This window comes from Chaetodon auriga, chromosome 23 (assembly GCF_051107435.1).
Source record: "Chaetodon auriga isolate fChaAug3 chromosome 23, fChaAug3.hap1, whole genome shotgun sequence".
In the NCBI taxonomy this organism is placed as follows: domain Eukaryota; kingdom Metazoa; phylum Chordata; class Actinopteri; order Chaetodontiformes; family Chaetodontidae; genus Chaetodon; species Chaetodon auriga.
In genome coordinates, this window is record NC_135096.1 from 8,338,664 (window position 1) to 8,356,356 (window position 17,693).

The 17,693-nt window shown below is 43.8% G+C and overlaps 1 protein-coding gene across 1 annotated transcript; it reads left to right on the forward strand.

Annotated features, from left to right (window-relative positions):
* The first annotated feature begins 233 nt into the window (after positions 1–233).
* Positions 234–15,913, forward strand: LOC143315702 (sodium/potassium-transporting ATPase subunit alpha-1). Its single transcript, XM_076723037.1, has 23 exons — positions 234–336; positions 772–882; positions 4,584–4,643; positions 6,015–6,116; positions 6,271–6,372; positions 6,475–6,588; positions 6,845–6,979; positions 7,291–7,408; positions 7,763–8,031; positions 8,124–8,432; positions 9,364–9,498; positions 9,799–9,991; positions 10,098–10,273; positions 10,453–10,589; positions 11,204–11,354; positions 11,449–11,617; positions 11,736–11,890; positions 12,025–12,148; positions 12,264–12,409; positions 12,537–12,667; positions 12,789–12,890; positions 14,094–14,185; positions 15,709–15,913. The coding sequence occupies exons 1-23, from the start codon at positions 325–327 to the stop codon at positions 15,735–15,737; spliced, it is 3,072 nt and encodes a 1,023-aa protein (XP_076579152.1). The 5' UTR covers positions 234–324; the 3' UTR covers positions 15,738–15,913.
* The last annotated feature ends 1,780 nt before the right edge of the window (positions 15,914–17,693 follow it).

Here is a 17,693-nt window from a genome sequence, read left to right on the forward strand (position 1 = left end):
CACCAGTGCCTCCCGCCCCAGTAACCCAACTCCCCTCCCCAGCACAACGACTCACCTGTCCAGTTTCACCCCTCTCCATCTCCCCTCCCCCCAGGCCCCTCCTCTCGTGGGCAGGTTGGTATAAAGGTCTGCTTATGTGAAGCAGCCTATCTTCTCTGCCCTGGAGAGAGTGGAAGACACAGAACGCAACAGGGCTGAGAGAGAGAGAGAGTGTGTGTGTGTGTGTGTGCAAGAGAGAGAGAGAGAGAGAGAGAGAGGCGGAGTAGGAAAGCTGCAATTTAAAAAGACAATTGGATTGACTGTTCTCAGACTTGCACTGCAACCATGGGGCTGGGAGTAAGTACTGGAACTTTGTCACATGTTCTGGCCTGGTTTCTAAGAGTCTTTGGATTTATGTTAAGATGAGGCCGGTTATGTTTTTCGCTTTGGATTTCAGACCAAGTTTCGGTCACAAGTTATGGGTTAAACTTGGCAGTTGTGGGTTCCCTGAAGTACTTTGTACCATAGTTTCGAAATCTACCATGCGAGTGTACAGTTATTGTTATTTTACGCTTTTTGGGAACTCTTCAAACATTTCAAATTAGAGATTTTTATGAGAGTAATTTAGAGTCTGACAATGATTAACACACATTTTACAGTGTGTTTGAACAGCCGCGTTGACGCTGCTGCGTGCTCTTATTTGTGCTACAAAAGAGGAAATGTCAGAGCTGTCCTCAAACATGTGCTCAGTCTTATTCAGGGGCTCATTTTGTCTCACTTTCTTCAATTCAGAGAGGCAAAGAGGAGTACAAACTGGCGGCGACTTCAGATGGCAAGGAGAAGAAAAGCAAGAAAGGTAAAGGGGAGAAGGATATGGATGATCTGAAGAAAGAAGTTGATTTGGTGAGTACACAAACAAAAGTCCAAACCGTGTCTAATTATCTTAAGTACTTGATTGGAGCAGTTTCAGCAAGGCAGTATTTTCAAAAGTGACTTAGTGAAATACTTTTAAAAGTGTTTTTAACCTGCACCTTAACTAACAATGACAGGAACAGGCGTGAAACAGAATAACCTTGAACCTTATAACATGTCCTCCTGTGCACATTGTTTGTCTCATACTTGATGACAGTCGTCTTACTCGGGTCATGCTCATACTGTTGGTCACTGTAAGTCACAACCATTGGTCACAGCAATGACACAGTCAGGGCAGAGACAAACCTCTGCTTTGACCTCATGGCTAGTCACATGAGATCTAGCTGTCTGCCCTGTATTTCACAGAGATTACTACTTACACTGCTGTATGTACTGTCACATGTCATTAAGGGATTCACAGCTATACTTAGCTTCTAAGTCATGCTCATGGAGATCAGTTTTCAGTGCTAGAATCTTGGGCGAGAGGCTCTGTTGTCATTATTGTCTTCAGTTCCTCAAAACATACGAGCCAGTCCTTTCCCCGCAGCCAGTAAACATATATTATTCTGTGTCTAACTTCCGTTCAAACTGGGTCGTTTTATCAGTGAGGCGAGTTCGTTTTTATCTCTAGCCGCAATCGGCAAACTTTAACCACTGCGCTCAGCTCTTGCAGAGAAATTTGCAGAGCTGTGAAGCTGAATGCATGGAGGTTTAGGTGGGTTTGAAATTTCCTGTGTAGAACAGTTGCTCACTTTCCACTGGTGTCAGCTTTTTCCTCATCTGTAGCCGGCTGAGGTCATTTCCCAAGGTCAGCGAGGCACTCTCACATTAAGTTTACCCCCAAGTCAATGAAAAGGGCCAATGAATGATTTCATGCCACCGACTGTATGTTTAAATGCACATCAGTGGCAGTAATACATTCGTTAAATGTGTTTCATTTAAATTCTTTCTGCTTAAGAAGTCTGTAAAAGCTTCTGTGTTTGCCCATGAACGACCCTTAAAATGGCTCGTTAAAACACAAAGCACCTTTCAGCTTCTGTGAGACAGTGTCCTTCACAAGGTCACCAGGCCTCATGCTGATCTTTAAGCACCAAGTAGACACTAGTGAGCGCGCCACGCTAAGATGTGCCACTAATGACACAATGATATCAAACTATTTCACATTTTCTGTCATTTTTTGTTGTGATGTATGGTAGATGGAAGCTGACCTTTTGACTTTCCCAAGGTCATCAAGTCAAGGTGTAGGCTGATGCTCTGTTTCTAAAGAAACTTTTCAAAAACTACCACAGTAGAATATGAATGTCAAAGCTAGTTGCCACTTTTTGTAATTAATTTTTTAATTGCTGCATGTTTCTCTGTCCCTGGTCAATGTCAACCACCGGGTCACAGAGTGCTGCAGGTTATTAGGTAATAAAATTCCCATCCAGGTGAAATATTAATGATTATTGTCCCCCATGCGTCTTAACTAGATCTCAAAGTCCTGCTGCCACTGAAGGACATCTCAATGCCATAGCAACCGTATCACCACTGGGCCATAACCTCTCCAACTTAGCATATCATTTACTGCAATTATCCGCAAGTGCTGTCTTTAGTGTCTCCCAGCTGCGAGAAGTGCACTGTGTTTTCACAAAGGCTTTTAGATCCGGTTTCGCGTTGGGAGCGCAAAATGGGCAACAATGATTTGCTGTCATGTACTGATGATCCTCAGGTTTCCCATTTGAACTATGGTTAAAGAGTAATAGCATGCTGGATAGTAGTAGAACAGTAGTGAGATTGTAGGTGGGTCTCAATGGAGCTGACACGTTAATGATTATTGCACCATCATATTATTAACTGAAGCGCCAAAGTCCAGCAAAAGAGAATGGAAACTGTTCCCATAGCAACACAAAGCAGCCCGTGAGTTGATCAGACGTGACAGAGTCCAACATAAACTGCTAAATATAGAGTCGTGTTCAATTTGATTTCTCAAACTAATCTGGCAGCGTGTGTCCATCCAGACGTCGTCCCAGTGTGTGTGTGTGTGTGTGTGTGTTCATGAGCCGGAGTATCAAAGCTCGTGCAGAAATTTCACTCTGCAGGCTTCAAAAGAACTGCTGACTAACAGTTAAAAAAAAAAAAAAAAAAAAAAAGCAGCATCAGTTTGGGCCATGTGAGAAAACATTATCCATGGCACATTTGGCGTGGAACACTTTGCTTGCTTATTATAATGCCAAACGATGGCAGACCAGGCAGAACCATGCAATTACACCCATTTTCTCCAGCACCGTGAATGCGAAGGGGCTCACTGCATCCATTAACAGCTTAGACTTCACATTTTCAGTGGTCATATCATTATGTGAATGCCTAATTGCACGCAGTACTTATATATTCTCCAAGGAGCGGGTGATGGAAACATTCGACTTTAAAAGGTCAGAATAAACATGTACTTACAGAACATAATGAGGCACTGTCGCAGAGTGGTGTGAACTGAGGCTTCATTCAGTTCTTCAATCATTCATTCATTCACTATGGACCAACAGGAGCTGAGAACAAAGTGTCCATCTGTTAAAGGAAACTTCAGGGATCGGTTTCCCAACAAACCATCAAAATTTGAGTCTATGCTTTAAACAAATAACCACGTTGTTCTTAAAAGAGGCTGATGTAAAAATTGTTGCCTCCACTGTTTTTCTCTCTGTGCCATGTAGGAATGAATACAAGCAGAGTACAACATGACACAGTTTCCATGTTTGTAATGGTTGACTCATTGCATTTTATCAGGGTGTAGCGAGCTGGGCGACTTTAATTTCATAGAAAAGTCATTACTGAAATGGAAAATTCAGCACCATTTCAATTTCTACGAGACTTTGTCACATATGTGAGGTCAGTAAACCACCACACGAACCAATGTGGGCATCTCGGCTTGCATTCTGCTTAAAGATTGCAATACTTTGTTGCTCCGCAGTGCAACGAAAAACAAGGGTGGGAGTCACATGTTTTTCCAGATCATCCAAATCACATTGCAAGAATCTCTGTTCATTCACTCGCTGGAGGCGTTATTCAAAAAAACCACCGTGTAGGCGCATGAACATGACAGCTTCTCCGCTTGCTCATTTGCAGATCCACTTTTATTTGCATTTTTCACCTGCTTTTAGTGGAGGAAACCCTTTTTTTTTAAAGAGTTCTAGACACTCTGTGATCAAACTTTAGCTTCTCAGATCATCCGTTGAGTTCATTTTGATGACAAAGATGCTGTGAGTGTGAAAGACTGGACTTCCACTCTTGTGTGAAAATGTCAAGCACATGAGCAATACTCTTGGGCGCAAACATCAGTGTATCAGTTGGGTGACATTGATCTGGTTGGATGAACTGTTTGCTCGCAGCAAACTGACTGTTTGGATGAGTCCAGACTCAAGTGAGTTCATGGCAGCTAAGCCCTCGTGTTTGACTGCGAGATTTCATCAGTAGACGGGTTTGACTCGAATATCTCCTTCGCTCGTCATAAAATCGCATTGTTTGGGCCAGCAGGCATACTGATCACATGACTGATTTTGTCTTGTCATCTTTATGTTCCCTTATGTCCCTCTGGAGGACATGACAGGGCGTTTTTTTTAATCCTCAAAGGAGATAATAACTGTGGTTTTAAAATGACGGGGATTTTGGCTTGTTTTATGCAACGTCTCTCTCTCTCTCTCTCTCTCTCTCTCTCCCCAAAGGATGATCACAAGTTAACCCTGGATGAACTTCATCGAAAATATGGAACCGACCTAACCAGGGTGAGCATGTGCCGTTTGTGTGCGTGTTTGTATTTGAGTGTGTGTGAGCCTATGACAGTGATGGGGGAGGTGGAGTTGTTGTACCTGCTGCCGGTGACAGTTTCACAAAGGCAGATAAGCCCAGAGGCCAGGGAAGATCTCACAGTGAAAGCACAGAGCTACTCAGAAGACACACTTCACGTTTGTGGATATGCTGTCATGTATTTATCCATCATTTTCAAGTGTAAGTGTTGTGCAAAGTAGTGCAGATAAGGACAATTTTGCAACACGTTCTCACTCTCATGTGGGTGAATTATTTTCAAGGCTCTGTTCAACCAAATTACCAGTACCAGTTTTCTCTTCTACCTCCAGTCAGGTGTGGCCAAGCAGATAGTTTTGGTTTTGTTCATCCAGATTTTCAGATAAACATCTCCGAGATCGCTGAAATGTGACATATAAACATCAGAGAGGAGCAGCTTTTTCAGGGAGGGAGTTGAAAAAATGTTGTGATTTGGCTGAACTGAGCCTTTTAAAGTGTAAATAAATGTCACATTACACAGAAAAGTGTCTCGACCATGGTCTTCATCAAGCCCAGGGGCACACACACAGAATCCATTTACACAACCCAGTACAACCTCACACATCGGCTGAAATCTCATCTGTCTGAGTTTGCCCCCAAACAAAGACTTCATTCACGAAGGAGCACCGGTCATATTGACCTTACCAACAAGAGAAAAATGCTGCTTTTCACTCCTGGCACCTCTCCAAAGACGCCTTCAGTCACACTTTCGCACCAAGCCTATGCCTATACATTTTTTCCTACTATGTTACATATATATTTATTTACTGTACAATAGTGCAATCACTGTACTTAATTATCCATACCTGCTACATATTTGTACACTGCAAGTCAATTGACCTTGTTGATGTACGCATTGTTCCTTGATAATAGAGATACAGCCTGATTGTCCTGTCTGCTAAAGCTAAGAGGCTCATTATGCCGAATTGTGAAAACAGGATGCAGTAATTGTGAGTTTCCGGAGATCTTTCTTCCAGCAGATGTGGTTTCTTTTGTTTTTGCTTCAACCTAATCCACCGGTTCCTGTGGTAATAGCGGTGTACCTGTTTACACGATAAAACAGTTCAACAGGAAACATGTCACTCTGGCTTCTCCAGTGTTTCCCTCCGGTAGAAGGAGACAAAGACAAAGGTGGAGAGGAGCAGGCCAGAAACATGGACACACAAGTTTTCCTAAAATGGGTCTCCTTAGTTTACACACACCGTGCATCAGGCGAGACAATTGTCCTGAACCCAATCTCTCTTTTTAGTCTGCCAGGTTTATGTGTGGAAACATGTACAGGATAAATCTTTCTTCTTTGTGTCTTTTTTTAGGGTCTTTCCAACTCCAGAGCAAAAGAGATCCTGGCCCGAGATGGCCCAAATGCCCTCACACCCCCTCCCACAACACCTGAGTGGGTTAAGTTCTGTCGACAGGTAAAGTCGCTTTTGGCCTGAAAGTCCCTGGAAGGCAACATTTTCCATGCAAAAACACAAGTCATTTTTTGCATATTCAGAGTTTAGAAATGCAAAGTCACTTGACGTTGTAGCCAGTGAGACCAGCTTTGAAACGTTGTTGTGTTTCTTCCAGCTGTTTGGTGGTTTCTCCATGCTGCTGTGGATCGGTGCTGTCCTCTGCTTCCTCGCTTTTGGTATCCAGGCTGCCTCAGAAGAGGAACCTGTCAAAGATAACGTAAGGTCTTTCTCAGTGTATGCTGTATGAACATGATCTATTAATTAAAGAATTCATACCACCAAAGATGAACTGACTTGCAGTCTTTTCTCTTTACTGTAGTTGTACCTGGGTGTTGTGCTTTCTGCTGTCGTCATCATCACTGGTTGCTTCTCCTACTACCAAGAGGCCAAGAGCTCCAAGATCATGGACTCCTTCAAGAACCTGGTCCCACAGGTGAGTTTTAGCTGTACACAAATCAAGATTTCTTGAACTGTCAATAGAGTCATTGAAAAGCTTTTATCAAATCTGAGACACAAATAGAACATGTTGCACAACGCTCAGGAGCAGTATTACTCCATCAGCATTACCACACTGCTCACACGTTTTTTTCCATTTATCATGCAGTTTCCTGCTGCTGGGAATAAAAGCAAATGCCTCTAATTCCTCTTAATGTGTCCTAAAAAGATGTATTTTACCTTTGGTCTCCTAGCAAGCCCTGGTCGTCCGCGACGGTGAGAAGAGCAGCATCAACGCTGAGGATGTGGTGGTCGGAGATTTGGTGGAGGTCAAAGGTGGAGACAGGATCCCCGCTGATCTGAGAATCATCTCTGCTCACGGCTGCAAGGTCCGTACCTTTGCTGAGTGTTGTAGTTTTTTTAGTATTGACATTGGTCAAGTAAGGCAAAAGAGGCAAAAGACAGCCACTAAGTTGTGGTTACGGTTGCTTAACATCTGATGGGAATTACATTATGTCGACAGATGTAGTTTGTCTTCCTCTTAATCACTTTCTGAAAAGATTTCTGTTTACAAAATTAAAAGTTAGCCTCAGTTCAAAAGTTTATTTCTTATTTTAAATGCTATTTAGACCCAAATGTGTCGTCTTTGTCTTCTGGATATGTTTGGTATTTCATTCTTGCTTTACATTTTCTGCTTCAGGTGGACAACTCCTCTCTGACTGGTGAATCCGAGCCCCAGACTCGTACTCCAGACTTCTCCAATGACAACCCGCTGGAAACCAGGAACATCGTTTTCTTCTCCACCAACTGTGTTGAAGGTAGAGAGATAACAAATAGTACACGACACAGAAATCACAGGGTCAGAAGTCATTTGTGTACAGTTTTATTTAGATTTGATTTAAGCCCAAGGTAGAAGGAAATTCAACTTGAAAAGAATATTTTCACTACCAAAGTTAGGAGACAATGTAAGTTCATGGTAAAGAAGAAGAAGCCGAAGAAAAGAGAATTAACTAAACTCATTGAATATTTAAGATGTGAGATGTAATGGGGTTTTTTTGTTGTTGTTTTTTAACAATACCTAAAATGAAATGACAAGTCATCCGAAGAAGACTGAATTTTCACATCTGTCATTTGTTTACCTCATCACTCATATAATCTCTTGCTCTTCCCAGGTACTGCCAGAGGAATCGTCATCAACACTGGAGACCGGACCGTCATGGGTCGTATCGCCACCCTGGCCTCCAGTCTGGAGGGTGGCAAAACTCCCATTGCCATTGAGATCGAGCACTTCATTCACATCATCACCGGTGTGGCTGTCTTCCTGGGTGTTTCTTTCTTCATCCTCTCACTCATCCTTGGGTACGGGTGGCTGGAGGCCGTCATCTTCCTCATCGGTATCATTGTCGCCAACGTGCCAGAAGGTCTCCTGGCCACTGTCACTGTGAGTCCTGGTGTTTCTGTAGTAGTAAAGGTCCAATTATGGATCTCAAAAAAGGTCTAGCCGCTAACTGACCCAAGCGATCCCATCTCTAGGTGTGTCTGACCCTGACTGCTAAGCGTATGGCCAAAAAGAACTGCCTGGTGAAGAACTTGGAGGCTGTGGAGACCCTGGGCTCTACCTCCACCATCTGCTCTGACAAGACCGGCACCCTGACCCAGAACAGGATGACCGTGGCCCACATGTGGTTCGACAACCAGATCCACGAGGCCGACACCACAGAGAACCAGAGCGGGACCTCCTTCGACAGGAGCTCTGCCACCTGGGCTGCCTTGGCCAGAATCGCCGGACTCTGCAACCGCGCCGTCTTCCTGGCTGAGCAGAACAACGTTCCAATCCTGAAGGTGAAAAGCTTATTGCACGCAATATCCTCCTTTGAACTCCTCTGGCTACCAAACGTTTTGCTCCAGTTCACCCATTCTGGTCACCACAAAAGAGTCTAAATAATTCACCAGTCGATGAAGAGATCAGTAACACTGGCTTTTTGGTGTAACTCCATCTCTTAGGCGTGGCTCTAAAGCACAGCGCAGAATTTACCCTCGCTGTCTCATGGAATATTTTTCTTCCTGAAAACATTTTGTTGAATTTGATACTATCAGATGAATCCAAAGATGCAGCGTGGGAGGTGACTTGGCAGCCAAACTGCACTACAGATCCTTATTAAAAGCACTCAACGTAATTAAAGGTTTTTTCAGAAATACTGTATGGCAGCTGCAATGGCAAGATGTGACTAGACAGACCCATTGATTTGTTTCTTAATGAGTGCTGGTAAGTTGATTTCTTTCTCAAACTGCACAGTGGGAGCAGGATGAAATGAGGCACTGCTGTTGTTTCCAAATAGTTCTTCAAAAAATACTATTTGAGTGTAGTTGGAGGCGGTGGCCATTGTGAACATCTTACAGAGTGAATCACTGAAATCTAAGCTGGTCCTAATTCATCTGATTTATCCACCTGCTGTGCTCTTTTACACAGTTGTTGTTAATAATATCTTGCAGAACTGTCAAAGTAAAATATCAATCAAAAACACAACTCTTGGAGTCCCTCTTGTCTTTCAGATAGATTTCTGATTGTCCATGTCTTGTAAAAGTCTTTTATTTCTAATGTGACTCCTAGAGGAAATGTGGAAAAATGATTCCCGGTTTGACTTTAATGAATTGGTCAGACGGGTCAGTGTCCAGCTTTCATGTACAATATATTGGCAAAAAAGACCAATGCAATCTACAATTTGCCGCAAACCCACTGATCCATCTTTTTGACCTTTGCTTGAATCCACAGAGAGATGTAGCCGGTGATGCCTCAGAAGCTGCCTTGCTGAAGTGTATTGAGCTCTGCTGCGGATCTGTTTCTGCCATTAGAGACAAATACTTCAAGGTTGCTGAGATCCCCTTCAACTCCACTAACAAATACCAGGTAAACCATCCACTTGGTGTCGTCTAGCATTGCAGTGTCTTAAGTTGCTCATCATGTAGTCTGTAAAGGCAAATGCATGCAGATTTAAATCCCGAAAGACTTCGGAAGCCCAACATTGCAAACGATGCTTGCAGTGGTATCGAAGGGAAATGTTGATTTACGCCCTCTAGTGGTTGGGTTCACTCATGCCTTCACTGACCAGTTTTTGGCATATGAGCGCAGTAAAGAATGAAAATATGATTTTATAATCTGCTGGTATTTACAAAACAATTAAAACCCAACCTTCCTCTTGTTCCACAGCTCTCCATCCACAAGAATTCAACTCCTGGAGAGACCAGGCACCTGCTGGTGATGAAAGGTGCACCTGAGAGGATTCTGGACCGCTGCTCTTCCATCATGCTCCAGGGCAAAGTGCAGCCTCTGGACGACGAGATGAAAGACGCTTTCCAGAACGCCTACGTTGAGCTGGGAGGACTTGGAGAGAGAGTGCTGGGTACAACATAGCTCCACTCTACAGCTGCATCCCTGTGTTTTTAATTAGCTGCTGGAGAAAGAGGAATCTTTGAGCTCCTGACGAGCATTTTCTTCTTCCTACTCAGGTTTCTGCCACTTCAACCTGCCAGATGACCAGTTCCCAGAGGGCTTTGCTTTTGACACTGAGGAGGTGAACTTCCCCACTGAAAACCTGTGCTTCATTGGCCTCATGTCCATGATTGACCCCCCTCGTGCCGCTGTGCCTGACGCTGTGGGCAAGTGCAGGAGCGCTGGAATCAAGGTGTGTAGCTGTAGTCTTTTCAGGTGACCATGCAAGAGAAGTCAACTTCATGACCAGAACCACAACCACACACATGTGTCCTTCAAGTTGACCTATCTCATTAGTTTGCTGTCATGAAAATCCCATTTTTTTGATGATTGGACTAATACTTGAATATCTTTTTTTCATTTCTCCGTCAGGTTATCATGGTCACAGGTGACCATCCCATCACAGCCAAGGCTATTGCTAAGGGTGTGGGTATCATCTCTGAAGGCAATGAGACTGTTGAAGACATTGCTGCCCGCCTGAATGTACCAATCTCAGAAGTCAACCCTAGGTCAGTAAGTTTTTCACACTTGTGGCACTCAATATTAAGAATATCTACACAGAATATCTTCCCTCTTAAACATCTCCTTCTCTTTTCCGTGGCAGTCCTTTCTCAGACTTGTGCTAATAGAGCAAAATTAAATCAGCATTGGCTAACTAGGGCCTGCAATTTACTCAGCCAAAAAGGCTTTTACCATTAATTCACTGCAGACAAATAAATCTGTGCTTGTCTTTGAGCTGGTGGCTTTCCTATTTCTTCATCAGCAAGTTTAGTCTCTCATCGTGGACGGCATCCTCATGCAGAAAATTCCCGATGACAAATGTCACCTGCCTTTTGAAAATATTTCACTATCCTGTACCATGTGACAGAAAAAATGTTAAAAATGCATGAAAGCTTCTTGCTGACGATGGTGTCAAGGCAGCTTCTGTCTGTTTGCTAAAGGAATTTCCTGATGATCCATTCCCCATGATTTTCTTATGGTATTGACTTGGTTCTTCCCCAGCTTCAGTTTTCTTCTCAGGGTTGTGGGATCACGACTGTTGCTCTAATAGATAGATAGATAGATACTTTATTCATCCCAAGGGAAATTGACACTGTGAATGACACTGTGATTTCCTCTCCAGGGACGCCAAGGCCTGTGTTGTCCACGGCGGTGAGCTCAAAGATATGACCTCAGAGCAGCTCGACGATGTGCTGAAACACCACACTGAAATCGTCTTCGCCAGAACCTCCCCTCAGCAGAAACTTATTATCGTGGAAGGTTGCCAGAGACAGGTCAGCATCAAAGATAAATTAAGACATTTTCAAACTTGGATTAAAAACTTTAAGAAATGCAGTTCATCCTAACACTTTTCTCGTCTTTCTGCAGGGGGCCATTGTGGCTGTGACAGGTGACGGCGTGAACGACTCTCCTGCCTTGAAGAAGGCCGACATCGGCGTCGCCATGGGTATCGCCGGATCCGACGTCTCCAAACAGGCCGCCGACATGATCCTGCTGGACGACAACTTTGCCTCCATTGTCACTGGAGTGGAAGAAGGTAAGAGGCACACCAAGGCTTAAACCTGCAGAAATGTGGAAGCACAGACTGCAGAGAGCACCACTGTTCCGTGGTCTCACTTTCTTCACAATATTAATTTCTAAAATCCCTCTGTCAGGCCGTCTGATCTTTGACAACTTGAAGAAGTCCATCGCCTACACCCTGACCAGTAACATCCCTGAGATCTCACCCTTCCTCCTCTTCATCATCGCCAACATCCCCCTGCCCCTGGGAACCGTCACCATCCTCTGTATTGACCTGGGAACCGACATGGTGAGTTCTCCTTGTTTCTCGGCGTCATCATAAGAAAGTCAAAAAAAGGTCTGACACAGAGATTTCAAAGAAACATTATGTGAATTTGGGTTGACAATTTATTTCGTTAACTTTTTTTACTTGTTGTCTCCAAGGTCCCTGCCATCTCCCTGGCTTATGAAGAAGCTGAGAGCGACATCATGAAGAGACAGCCCAGAAACCCCAAAACAGACAAACTGGTGAACGAGAGGCTCATCAGCATAGCCTACGGACAGATCGGTAAGTATTCTGCACTTTCTAAGTGCGCTTTTCTAAAACGTGAAGCCTTTTGCATCCTGTGGAATGCGGAGTGTGGAAAGCTCTGTCTCAACAACACCTGTCCCGTCTCTGTTAGGTATGATGCAGGCCACAGCTGGGTTCTTCACATACTTTGTGATCCTAGCTGAAAATGGTTTCCTCCCCATGGACCTGCTGGGGCTCAGAGTGCTATGGGACAACAAATATGTAAATGACCTGGAAGACAGCTATGGACAGCAGTGGGTCAGTAATGCTAATGTTTTTTTTCTACTGCTTTGGTCTGTCAGTAAGCCAGAATGAACAATGTAGTTTTCAAGGAAAGAACAAAAGAGGAAAATGTACTAGTCTTTTGTGTTTTTCTCTCCACCAGACATACGAGCGCAGAAAGATTGTAGAGTTCACCTGCCACACAGCCTTCTTTGCCAGCATCGTCATCGTCCAGTGGGCCGATCTGATCATCTGTAAAACCAGGAGGAACTCCATCCTGCAGCAAGGAATGAAGTATGTATATATAATTCACAGATGTGCGGCGTTCCGGCTGCGACAAATCAAGCCCCAAGACCTTAAACGTAACAGATATTCGTTGAGCTGTTGTAACTGTGGTCGCTCTTTGCCTCCACAGGAACCGTATCCTCATCTTTGGTCTGTTTGAGGAGACAGCTCTGGCTGCCTTCCTGTCATACTGCCCGGGCATGGACGTTGCCCTCAGGATGTTCCCTCTCAAGTGAGTCAAACACACACAGACTATGACACACCCATGCTATGATTTTCACTCAGTAATTATACTGAACTAAAACAGTGTGCAGAGATATGTTATCGACTAACTGTAATCTTTGATGTATTGATAAGCCTTCCAGGAAACAGAGTTATGCATTATGCACATGGCACGGTCTTAATTTCCATGCAAATACTCTGTTTGGTTTCTTGTACGCGTGGGAATTTATGAGCACAATATTTGTTAAGTTCATCCCTATTAAAGCGTAATCCATGAAATCCTTTTTTCTGTTAATTTACTGACATTCTCCGTGCTTCTTGTCAGTCAGTGCAGCCGGCGCTTTGGCATTGTTTTCCCTGGATGGATCCCCGATGATGATGTTTTAGTCAGAGCTGTTTTAGCTTCATTATCTTGTTAAAAAAAAAAAAAAAAAAGGTGGATATTATCTACTGTCGCCGCTAATTTCCACTTCAGAGGCAGAATGAAGCAGAAGAGCTGCTGTACTAACGAGATTCTTTGCCCAATAGAGGAAAATAGAAAGCAGCGAGGGCACATTAAGCTCATTAGCTCAGAAGTTTCGCATGCAGCTGAAATCTAGTCTTATTCTCCTCGTTATTGTTTTGCCACCTTTTCGTCAATTCCCACTGCTTCCCCCCCCCCCGTCTGTCTCTCCTCCCAGTTTTTGTCTTCCTGTCCCTATTTCTGCTGTCTGAATTTGCTTTGTTGTCTGCCTTTACCTCTGAGGTTCTTTCTCTCTCGCAGTTTATATTCAGATATGACATGCAAAGGTCCTCATTGCTGGAGAAACAGACGCAGCATTTACAGCAAATAATCAATAAATGAAACTTTAAGCTCTGGGCCTTTGAGATTGCTAAAGGGAAAGCATTTAAACCGTGCTGCAACACTCCCTGCACTCAAAAGCAGAAGCTAATAAGCATCATTTAAAATGTGCATGCATTATGGGGCTTTTCAACAGTGTCGCTGCTGTCTGCAGAGAGGACTCTCAACAAGATGAACATGTCGACAGAATACGTCCTCAGCCCTAATGTTCACTTTTCATGCTCTCAGTGAACCTTCAACCAGCCATTGTGCCATAAAACTCTCTGTACCGATATTACTTATTAACTCAGCCTCCTTAACAGCCTGCATCGAGCGCTCTTTTCTCTTTTGTCACTTTCCAGTCGTGACTCAATTTCTTTGTCTATACTTTAGGCCATGTTGGTGGTTCTGTGCCTTCCCCTACTCCCTCCTCATCTTCCTGTACGATGAAGCCAGAAGATACATCCTCCGACGCAACCCAGGCGGTAAGATCTTTACCGCCTCTTTTTTTTTGCTTTCTGAGGCAGTTGAAGCTTTTGTGCCGCACATGTTTGCCTCTGTTCTCTGTGTTTGGAGGTGGATGGTGGATGAGGAAGACAGGGTTATCTCATTCTGGCCAAATCATCTTCAGAAATAACAGTTCTGTCACACTGAATTTCATTTCTGTCCAAAGAAACCCATGCATTTTACTTGAATGATGATGATGATTGGAAACTAAGTAAAAGTTTGAAATTGAAAAAGATGCCAATGAAAGAAAAATACCTGATTGGCTTAAGTTTTTACCAAATGTCGTTTAAATTTTGCATCATTTTTGAGATAGTCTGCAGACTAACCATTGACTAAAAACAAGAAGATGACACTGGTCGTTATGCCAAAGGTGCTAACGAGTATTCCTCCCATCCTGATGTGTAAATCTGATGTAAAGTCATGATGTACAGTATGATGCTAATACAGAGAGCAAAGGCAATGGTGTGTTAGTGAAAAATATGTGTCTAGCATGAGCTGTGTATGTACCTGTGTCTATTTTTGTGTGTGTGTATGCGTGTGTCTGTTATCCCTGCCACAACTGCGTCTCCACACAGACCAGTGAACTGTGGCAGATGGCAGGGCCCAGTGGGATTTGAACCCACAACCCTGCCATTGTTAATGCCTCGTTCCACCCACAGAGCTGAGCAGAACCTGTGTGCAGGCCTGGCTGTGATGCAGCTGTGTTTGTGTGTGTGTGTGTGTGTGTGTGTGTGTCTCCTACATCTGAGCCCCACAGCACAGATCAGTGAACATCCCATTGCCCATCCATGGTGAATAATGTGTTACAGTCAGACAGAAAAGACCACTGACACATATTCAAACAGCGATGAATGAATGAAAGCAAATGACTAAAAAAAAAAAAAAAAGGTGATATTTTGAGGATTCATATGATTAAAGTTGCTCAAACTAAATCTTTTCTATTAGATTTTGTGCCCAAAGCTAGCTGTTCATTATTTTTCCACCTGGGCTGAATAAAGTTTCACTCAAAAGTGGGAAGCGTGATTCCAGCCCAGTGGGTTTCAGCCTGCTGTGAATCGTTCAGTGTTTCAGGCCCGAAATAAAATGCAGCTTTGGGCTCAGTGGAGCAAAAACATGCTCAACCACATAATTCGAGCATCCACACCTTCATGTGCAAACACGTAATGATCCGACCCAAACCGCAATTCCTTGTGTTGTTTGAGCTACAGGGTCAGCTCATGAGCAACTGCGAGACAAAAATGCCTCAACGTCCATGTCCACGTCTCTTGGCTCTAAATTGGGCTTGTTTTGCTCGCACTCCACAGCCTGTTCTTTTTTCTTTGAATCACTGTCAGCCGTCATGAGGGATGATATCATCCTGTTAAAGGCTGCAGCCCAGTCGGCCATCCTTTCATATCCCCTATTTTGATTGGTCTGTGGAAGAGGGAGAATTTAGAGCCCAAATATGAGGGGAAACATCCCCAAAAACCATGTCCCTAATTCTGTCTCCTTTGGTTTCTAGGTTGGGTGGAGCAGGAAACATACTACTGAGTCCACACGATACAGTCAAGGAGGGTGAAGTCAGTGTTTCATCATTATTTACTGCCATGTTACATATTTGCCTGAGATGTTAGTCAGACTCCAAAAACACAAAGCATGGATAAATTAAGAATCTTGTGATGTATATGTCATTGACAATAAAACATGTCCGTACCATTGTACATTGAGGCTGCTTGGGCATTCATTTCTTTCTTTTCTCTGGCATGGGAAGGATAAAAGCAGCATTTCAGGGATTGGATGCAGGATGTTGTTTCAAGGTTCAATAGGTATGTACCGGTGAGTCAGGTCCGGTGACCCATGCAGAGGGATTATCCACCTCAGCAGTTCCTAAACTTCAGTTCTGGGGTCAGATACGAAACTGAACTACAGCGTTAGTGTTAGTCACATATACTCGTCCGACTGTCAAAACTACATTTCTTGTTTATCAACAGAAAATTAAATCTAAGTTAAGCATTAGATTTGCTTTGTGTGCTTCTGACCGATGTGTTCTCATGAGTAAATAACTGATCATCACATTCGGATTCAGCTCATATTTTGTTGATTGACTTATCAATGAATACACTCATTGTGTCGCTGTTATCTGCTGCTACACTGGATTTTACCTTTTTTAATGTTTATTTTCCCAGGGTTTTATCTTCACCCATCAGATATTAAGAAAAAGCAAGTCAGAGCAGTGTGTGTGTGTGTCCATTATCTCAAGGGCTTGTCTGCCACAATGGTGTTTGCAATGGATTGCTCTGTTGACCGCTAATGCAAAGAGGCCCTCAGTGAAAATTAACTGAGCCCACTCTAGTGCTATCTGCTTTGTGTTTACCCTGGTCATTATGAACGCCTCTTTCTCCCTCTGCCTGTCCACAGTATCATCACACCAGCCTGGCCCTCGATGGCCTGCTTCACGCACACTTGGGAAACACTTGTAGGCAGAATATCACCAAAAGAGATGGAGTCATGAGTGAAAACGGTGCATGCTGCGCAGCTCAGGTTGAACGGTTGAATGTCTCAATGGGCCAATCGCGTTATTTTCCCTCCCTCTTCTCAGGTGATTTCTTTTGCCGCAGAGTGTGCCGCTGGTGTCAGACAGACAGTGAGAGTGCAGACAAAAGGATGGAGGGATGTGGAGAACATAAGGAGGAAAAGAGAGCGAGGTTGATGGCTTGTGAGAAAAGCGAGTCGATGCGACAGAGAGGAAGGAAGAGTCAGAGCCAGAGAGCAGCAGATATTGGCGTTCTGTTCTTGATCATCTTTTGGGTTCTTTTTGCTGCTTTGTTAATATTTTTTTCTGATGAATTGGCGATAAAGCGGTTCAGTGGAGATGAACTGAGCGGAGGGACAGAGGGGGAAAGAGGCAGCAGACAGACATTAACATTATCATGCCTTCATCCTTCGTTCACAAGCAGGGCCCCTGAACGTGCCTGTTGCTATGGCAACTCGTTTGCGAGCCCTCTCTCTCTCTCTCTCTCTCTCTCTCTCTCTCCCTCTCTCCAACATCTAAATAAAATCTAGGCTATTTATAGAGCAACACTGGCAACACGCAAGCTACACTGATCACACATGCATGGATGTGAATGCGCTCACCAAAACAGAAATACAGTAAAAAAGACTCTGCATGTATCATGCATCCACACATGCACATACATGAGCATGTGCACACACACATGCCCCCGTGGTGCCAGGGCTTGCTGCTGCGCGTCCATCTGTGATTTAAATCCACTTGTGGTTCTGTTTGTTTGCTCGTGTTTGTGTTTATTCGCGGATTTTTTTTGTGTTTTGTGATTTTAAGAAAGAGGTTAAAGCCCTAAGTAGATAAAAGAAGGGATTGCTGGGTGTCAAGCATGGAGCATGTGTGTGTCTGTAAGAGCTGAAGTGCTCGCCGAAGCCTTGCGGTGAAATCTTCCCGTCGCTGTTTGATCTATTCCAGGTTTATCTTGTCAGTTGATGCAGAGAGAG